Consider the following 9,672-nt stretch of genomic DNA (forward strand, 5'->3'; position numbering starts at 1 on the left):
CTAGTTGAGTTTATTTCGGTGTTGTGATTTTTTTTCATATAATACTACGTTGTGGATTTATACTATTTATTTTTGGAATATATATATATATATATATATATATATATATATATATATATATATATATATATATATATATATATATATATATATATATATATATATATATGACATGATAATATTACCTTTTATAAATACATTTCCTTACAAACCTGATGTAGAGTAAAAACTTAATGATGTTCACTGGTGTATATATACATGTACTCATTATTCATGTAGAACCCTAATAACGTTAATATTTATACAGATTTGACTTTCAAAACGCCACGCAGATTAAGAGGGTCGGGGAGAATTTCGCTTGAAATTCAAATTTCTTAAATTCACATCGTAAAACTATCAAAAATAGTCTCTAGCCCAACTGCAGCAATGATTTTCGAAAAAAAATCTCTCAAATTGATCCTAGTAAATGTTTTACAATGTAAGATTTGCGTCCTTTTCGATATTTCATTCTGGTACGATGTTTATGGATTTTTAAGAAAAATATTTTGATTTTTAATGTCGCTACAATTAATCACTTGCGTCAATGCACCTAATATTGATTATTTACAATCTTAGGATACACATGTCACGTGATTAAGAAGTTTGTTTGACGTTAGCAAAATGCATCAAATATGAATTGTTAGATATCGCTGTTAGTTTATGCAAAAAAATAAGACAAATTCGTCCGGTTAAAATATTTTTCAAGAATTAAAACAGTAACGTTTTGCATATTATTTTAGCCATGATTAGCCTTAACATAAGTCAATTCAAGCATACCTTTTATAGCATACACTATAGCCTAGCATGGCACTGAAATCCCATAGCAGATCATTGAAATCTCATACCATAGCATTGAAATTTCATACCATGGCATTGAAATCTTTTTGATTCTTATTCGTCAAATCATACCTAACATAGCATACATCATGATTTTTACTTGGTTTTAAAGGCTTTTATTTTTAAAAATAAATGTTCACTTATAACTTGTAAATTTTGTTTTTTTTTTAAAATCATTTTACTTTGATATGTTTGGAACCCATCTGTTTTTGGAGGCGTTTTTGTTCAAATCCCATACCATACTAACCATACCATACCATACCATACCAAACCATACCATACCATACCATACCATACCATAGCATAGCACATCATTAAGCCCTTTATTTTATTTTCTCATATTATAGCATTGCAGTAAAATCTCATAGCATATCATTAAAATCGCATACCATTGCATAGCATAAAATTGTAAAAGATATGCATGAAATGACTGTAGCTGTGTATTCAGGTACGTGCCATCGTTTTTATTAAAGGGGACAGGCTCATTCAATGTTCTTGACAAGCAAAATCAAAATATAACCACCCCCTGTATATGATACAAATAATTGGATAAACTATAATAATATGCACAAATGATTTGAAATAGTATGAAAAGCAAAACATATATAGACAACTTATCAATCAAACATTCGAAAAGGAAAGCACAAATCTTTAAGCAAACTTGACTGTGGCATAGCAGACCCGGTCATTGCGTTTACTGTCGTCCATGGAGTGTCTTTGTTTAACGGCAGTCGATTCTATTTTAAACATCCACAAGTCCATCATCACCATGAATCTGTGTCACAAATAACATCAGGGCAAAGTTCATTGTTTTTATTTGGAACTGAATTCTTAGCCAATGAATACTCTCCTTGATCTACAATTTTGTTACTAGGAGGTACATCATAATCCGAAATAATTTTATAATATAATTTTGAAGCCGTTTGTAGTAATCCAAATTGCTGATTCTGTGCTGAAGAGTTATCGACTTCCTCCATATGTAGGGAAATGTTATTCAGGCGGTTGTTAGGTAAACAAGCGCTGTTTCCGAAGGCCCTGTTTGTATTCGCTGTTCGTATTTCATATCCAAACCGTTGTTTCTTTCTTTCATAATTCTAAATTATAAAATCATTTTCGCCCAAATTGCAACGATTAACTAGACTAAATATAATTCAGAAAAAAAATGATTTTAACGTTTATTTTTTAAATCTATACAATGTTGAAAGCAAATTTGCAAGTTATTGTCAAAATTAGGATTACGACTGAACTGTTTTTTATGAAAACAACATAATTATCGAAATACAAACCTGTTCATAATTATTCTATTTGCATATCCAATGTTCTTTCCCACTATAAGCCCATACGGAGGAGCTGCAATCATTACTCTATAATCGCAATTGTTTTGTATGTATGCGCAATTGCCCCCATAAACTTTCGCCCCAATAGACTTTTAGGTAGCGAATTCTCAACAATCATAAAATGATTTTTAATCATATATATAGTGAATTTTTCTTAGAAAAATTATTTGGTGTTTAATATAAATTATCTAAAGTTTAAAATAAAATACAGGGTATTTAAGTTTTATTCATATTTAATTTTAATACATTACAAATATTCTTTATTATTGTATAATACAAATGTGCCTAAATAAAACGAAAGTGTTTGATTTTTAAATTTTCATGTACAAAATTCAATGTATAAGGAAAGATAACTCTTCCTAACTATACCATGATTTCTGTACCTTACTGTTGGCGTACTATGACGTCATAAAGGTGTGACGTCATATACTTTTCAATGACGTTATAGATTTAAACCACTAGACATCATGTGGTTTTCTCCAACTCCCTAAAATTGATGTATTTAAAACATGTCTTATATTAACATTTTAAAGGACTTACTGTTATGACATATCATTGATTTTGTTAACAAATATATGTGAAGTAAAAAACCACATTACAGTCTGAACGTTTATTTTGCTAAATGTCAAGGTTTAGGTTAATGCAGGGTATTTGCGAGTGGTAAAATGCAAATATAAGTAATAAACAACGATTATTTAGTGAACATGGCGTTATGAATAGCAACTGCTCTGCTGGCATATTCATAACGCCATGTTCACTAAATAATGTTGTTTATGTCTTAAATGATACAAATTACTAGTGTGATAGCCAAAACAATGCCTCCAGTTGCAATACTGGCGAGAACGGCTGAAAGAAAATAGCATGTTAAGTTTTCTTTCTTAAAACATGACACTTTGGTTATTCTAATGAATAAAATACATGTTCAACCTTCTGAACGATGAAAGTGATGAATATTTTAAAATTATATACGAGAAAATTAATCATGAGACATTACTAAAATATTTAACGTTTCATAAACATTAATTTTTACTAACCTTTAAGATAAGTAGCTTAAGTACCTTATTAAGCTTTTAAAACGATTTCTTAATATCATAATTTATAACAAGTACCAAAGTTAAAAATTGTTTTGGATAGATTTGTTTCGTATATACACATGCTGTATAAACAATTGCAAACGAATACTTGTTTGTCTTCATGATGTATGGTTTACTTGAAATTTTGAATGCATTTACCATCGTTGCCGACTCTTAAACATTGTTTAAACTCCCCTGAAGTATATCCTTGCCAAAAATCTGCCACAAATAGAACTCTGTCGTTGATCCGTACGTCAAAAATGCTATATTTATTATCTTTGCAATTGAAAGTCACGTTGTTCACTGTAACTTTGTTGTTACATTTAGAGTGTTCTACTCTCCATGACGTCACGGTTATTCGACCCGAAAACGAAGCAGTCACAGTACAAGCACATGGACGATTTATTTTACTGATATCTACGAATAAATGTTTTTCAGATTTGGTCGATCCATCACAACTAGTGGCTGTTCTGTATTCTTCTTTAAATGTATAAAATGCAGGAACTTTAGATAAATAAATGTCACTTTATGTACCGATATATCCGAAACATTAAAATGTCATTATTGTATTAATGAAGGACACAAAAATATATATAATGAACAAAAGCATATAAAAGATAAAAGAATAATTAACACTTACCACCATTCGGACATTTTCCTATTAAAAGATCACGATATTGATTTTTTAAAACATACATAGGTTCTTTTTATCTGAATAGATATTAAATATAATACAAGTGTTACTTTCAAACGATTAAAAAAAATCCACTTCTGCATATAAGAAAATTTAAACAATGTTTGAAGAAATGCATTACCCGTATCATATATTTTTTAATGAATTTATGAAGTTTAAAACACAACTTTATATTACAAAGCTCAAACACTGATAAAAATCGCATTTGCAACATTGTGGAGGTGCATCCATCAACTCCACTAACATTTTGTTACCTTTACGTTTTACACTTTGAACGAACTTAAAAAAAATTCTTGAAATTTTCTAAGGAGAGTCATTTTGCATTTGATATTAGTACGTCTGTCAGCCCATGGATCGCAGGAAAATTAAGAATTAGTGTAATTATCTCAAACTCGTCCACTATTTCTGATTATTATTATTTTTTTTTGGGGGGGGGGTATTAAATCAATGCTATGAAATTAAATGAGGAAAGGATATAATTATTTCAAATGAATTATTATTATGATATCAGCTTTCATTATTACAAACTAAAGTATTAAATACGCATTTAATGTGTTTTAAGGTTGTTTTTAATTGGTTAATCTGAAATTTTTATAAAGATGTTTGTTTTTACTAGATTTACTCGAGTGCACATTGCGTCAACTCTTTTACCAACATAACCCTACTTCATCTTTATCAATGCACGATGATTTGTTGTTTTGCTGTAATTAAAACCTATAGGTATCAATGGTTGTTTCAAGTCTTTAGCAGACAGTATTTGTCGTTTAATAAATGTGCATGACGTACAATGAAAAGTCAAAGGAATTTTGCATTGCAATCGACATGAACGTACCCCTGATAAGAAAGTTATTGTGCGAGGTGTTCGGAGTACTTCCAAATGGAGAAAATATGTCAACAATAATAATTATAAATCTTGGAGTTTACCTCTATTTTTTATTTCAAGTTTCCTCAATTGACAAGGTTTTCTTTTTTTCATTAAAAATTGTCAAAAGTCAAAAATGGACGGAAACAATAACTTGGGACAGACTATAGCAAGGAAGCTTATATTGCCACGCTACCACGTAACCCGTGTATTAATACATAGTTTTCAGTTCCTACCATTATTTGTTTGATTCAAATCATGTACAGTTGATGTTTTTGGTGCTTGTGACGGTTTTCAAATATACTTTTCAACTAATTTGGAAAATGCACGTGATTATGAAAGCGCAATTTCTGATTTATATCTACATTGTTCATAAAGGTCATAATCATAATCAATTTTTAATGATTTATTTTAAAATACCAATCCTCAAAATTAAAGCCAGTTGTATTACATAGGTATTCAATTTAAAACAAACTCAAATATGTTAACTGCATTGTCCTTAATTTCTCTGAAAAAGAATCAGCAGTAATGGTGGTTAAGACATAAACTGTGGTGAAATCCTTCTTTTTTTTTGTAGACTTAGTCATCAATTTCTCGGACAAAGATTTCGAATCAGCAATACTGATATTCAAGACAAAATTTTATTTCAACATAACCATTTTTCAAGTCATACTTTAGGGAGGGATATGTACCTTGTTTGACGTTTAACACATCTGAAGATTCTTTAAACGAAGCAGTAGAAGACATATATATTAATCGAGAAGCAGGTGGTCGAGAAGTTGTGGTTTTAATTGATGATACTGGTCTGTGTTGTGTTGTACATTTGATACTAAACTTTCCAACGCCATCACCTGTAAAACACATTTTGTTCCTAAAACAATGTTTAACTCGTAATATTTATCAATTTAGTGCATATGAAAAAAATATCATTGCGTAAGAAAATAATTTCTTTATCAACAAGATTTTTTCATTTTACTGTCGAATTCCATCTAACTTAATTTTCCGTTAAATAATCTGTAACATGCAGTCCTAATTATTTTGATATAAAAAATTATTTTAATTTAATTTATTATGATGAAAGAAACGCACACTCAAATGAATCTTAAAATAAATAGTGATTTCATAACGATACTGAAAAACAATGTAAGTAAGCTCTTAACAACGAAAATTTCGTATTTTTCAAAGTTATATACCAAAGAACAAAGGCTATTTTTTCTAAACATAGTAATTTGATGCGTTCATAATGTATGGTGATAAAAGCAATTTCATTATATTAACCGTTATTATAGATTCCAAGGCATTGTTTAAACTGCCCTTTAGTGTATCCTTGCTGATAGTCGGCCTCAAATAGGACTGTATCGTTGATACTGACATCGAACGTATGAAATCCATTATCTTTGCAGTTGAATGTCACTTTGTTGTTCACTGTAACTCTGTTATTACATTTAGATGTAGCTCCCCATGACCTCACAGTTATACGACCCACAAACAACGCAGTCACAGTACATGTGCATGGATGGTTTATCTTACTGAAGTCTGCGTACATATACATTCGTTTTTCAGATTTATGTGATCCATCACAACGAGTTACTGTTCTGTATTCATCTTTAAATATACAAAATTAAAATTGCTATACAGATAAATGTTAGTTTACGTTCTTTATATCTGGAGGAATATGATATATCATTACATGTACTGTTGTAAACAAAAGACACAAAAAGACATTACAAACTAAGAACTAAGACAATATAAAATAAGAGAGTAAACATTGATAAACACTTACCACCAACTGGACATTGTCCTATAAAATAATAATGGCATTGGTTAATTGGAACATCAAATTGATGTTGATTTGAGCTTTGATTATAAACAAATCTGATATATTCTTTAATATTTCTGAATAATGCAATACACATTATAATACAATGGGCCACATTGTTCACCTGAACAACAGTTTTTGTATCAGTTTTTTTTAAATTGAAATTTTAAAATATAAAACTCTTTGAAATATTGTTAAACGTTTATACAGTAGTTGGCCATGAACAATGAGTTTGGAAAAATGTCTTGTCGTCACCTGAATTTTTGAACCAGCTTTTTCTAACAGAAAAGTAAATTTACTAATTAAGCAGACAGATATCGTACTTTGTATTATATCCTTAGGTATGTAAATATCTTGGATATTACACTAGAATTAACACTATTTGAGGATGCTTGCCTGGTTATCTCACAAATCATGATATTGTTTTTTAAGAAGATTTTGAAACATTTTTCCTAAACATTTCTATATTAACTTTGAACCACTCTTGGGGTCCAATATTTAGTCTGGGGGTCGGAGTCTCAGTTTAACAATTTAGAATCTACACTATCTAAGGATGATTGCACACTCAGTAATCTCACGAATTGTGGCATTATAGTCCTTTAAAAGTGGCATTGTAGTCCTTTAAAAGAAGATTTTATAACATTTTCCCTAGTATATACATTATATAATGATGTAATTCTTTGTTAAACTTTGATCCTCTCTTTGGTTAATATATCCAATAAACATTCGAAACAGGTGAGCTAATTAGACGATTAAAACACGTTTAAAATATACATTACGTGACATGTGACCTTTATTATACGATTTTTTTTAAAAAGTTGAAAAATTTGGACAAATGCACAAACGTAACCTTTGAATTTGAACGTACAAATAAGAAAGGAATAAATACAATAATCGTTTCAATTCAAATAAAATTCTTATTTACATTTAGAATCATGTATTGCTTGAGATTGAAATAAGTTGCTCGAGCACATATCCATTAGCTCATTATTCATCAATCAAAATACTGATATATTGAAAACTAGGGGGTAGTAGAGGAGTTGATGTTAATCTTTCCTCCAGTAAACAGACTACCTTCTCACTCTCTCTCTCTCTCTCTCTCTCTCTCTCTCTCTCTCTCTCTCTCTCTCTCTCTCTCTCTCCGCGAAACAATGTACTGTGGTTTCATCAATATTCGTTGAATACCAATTTTCGTGGATTTCGTTGTTAAGTTGATCCACGAAATTAAATGTTCATTGAAGTTCAATTTCAACTAACATTTTGTATTGATTGGATCATTGGCCACGAAGTTACGTATTCTTGAAACTGTGGTTTTCAGAAAATCCACGAAAATTGATACCCACGAACATTTATGAAACCACAGTATGAAGTTTTACTCACCATTTACTCGCAACTGTATGCTGATGAGCAGAACAAAGAATGAAATATACATCTTTTTTAATTTTATCATAGTCTAAGCAAAACCAAATTAATTAAGATGAAGACTCAGAGACATTATGTCTTAAACATGTATTTGTCTTAGTTTAAGTCGTAGTAGCACACGCTTCTTAACATTGACCTCTTATTATACAGCTACAATCTACTGGCAAATGTTAAGTTGTTTTTTTCCGCCATCAAGCCGAGAAGTTATTTCATTTGCTCTGCAAAACAAGAATTATAAGTAATATATCATATATAGTACAATTTGAGCGAATGAGAGGCTCGTTCACTCACACCTTTTAATCGCTAGAGTTTTATGTAATGTGATTAAGATAACTAATTTAGAATAATTATGATCATGACCCATTTTTCCATTGGCTAATCAAAAGTGTTGTGGCAATCATTTATGATCTCTCTTTTGTTTTCGGCTTTTAAGGCTGTCAATTAAGATTAGACATTTTTAACGATAACATATGGAGACTTTCATATGTTTGGAACCCATCTGTTTTTGGAAGCGTTTTTGTTCAAATCTCATACCATACCATACCATACTATACCATACCATACCATACCATACCATACCATACCATACCATACCATACCATACCATACCATACCATACCATATCATTAAGCCCTTCATTTCAATTTCTCATATCAAAGCATTGCAGTAAAATCTCATAACATATCATTAAAATCGCATACCATTGCATAGCATAAAATTCTAAAAGATATGCATGAAATGACTGTAGCTGTGTATTTAGGTACGTGCCATCGTTTTTATTAAAGGGGACAGGCTCATCCAAATATTCTTGACAAGCAAAATCTAAAAAATACCACCCCCTACCTCGACTATCCACCCGATCATTTTACTTTGATATGTTCGGAACCCTTCTGTTCTTGGAGGCGTTTTTGTTCAAATCTCATACCATTCCATACCATACCATACCATACCATACCATACCATATCATTAAGCCCTTCATTTTAATTTTTCATATCATAGCATTGCAGTAAAATCTCATAGCATATCATTAAAATCGCATACCATAGCATAGCATAAAATTGTAAAAGATACGCATGAAATGACTGTGGCTGTCTTTTCGGGCACGTTCCATCGTTTTTTATTGGGCAGGCTCATCCAAAAATTTTTGACAAGCAAAATTGAAAAATTACCCCTCCCCCTAACCTCAACCCGATGCTGCGTGTGTGCTCTTTGCTATTGCTATTCGAGGGACAATCATAACTTAAATTACCCAAAATACCAGAGAACAGCGCTAGCTTGATTTTGTAAAGAATCTAAATATATATACATATATCTGCAATAGTGATTGCAGAAAATATTTTTACATCACCTTTTATGCTCATCTGAACAATAGGTGTCTATCAAAACTAAAACACAAAACTGATAAAAAAAAAAAAACCCGAATTCCCAAAATCATGGAAATCCTAATCCGTGGGGGAGGGGGGGGGAGTATACCTATACGTCCAAAAAAATTCTTACCTACCAACATTTTTTTCACCAAATCATGAAATTCCTAATCAGTGTGTGTGTGTGGGGGGGGGGGGGGGGGGACGGGGGGCGGCTTTGACTC

At 30.8% G+C, this 9,672-nt stretch overlaps 1 protein-coding gene across 1 annotated transcript; it reads right to left on the reverse strand.

Annotated features, from left to right (window-relative positions):
• Positions 1-1,527: 1,527 nt before the first annotated feature.
• On the reverse strand, positions 1,528-8,111 carry LOC128185333 (uncharacterized). The gene is made up of 7 exons (XM_052854956.1): positions 8,042-8,111; positions 6,626-6,643; positions 6,121-6,447; positions 5,535-5,693; positions 3,927-3,944; positions 3,446-3,766; positions 1,528-1,613 (listed from the first exon to the last, which is right to left on the reverse strand). The coding sequence occupies exons 1-7, from the start codon at positions 8,109-8,111 to the stop codon at positions 1,528-1,530; spliced, it is 999 nt and encodes a 332-aa protein (XP_052710916.1).
• Positions 8,112-9,672: the final 1,561 nt, after the last annotated feature.

This window comes from Crassostrea angulata, chromosome 5 (genome assembly GCF_025612915.1).
Source record: "Crassostrea angulata isolate pt1a10 chromosome 5, ASM2561291v2, whole genome shotgun sequence".
Taxonomy (NCBI): domain Eukaryota; kingdom Metazoa; phylum Mollusca; class Bivalvia; order Ostreida; family Ostreidae; genus Magallana; species Magallana angulata.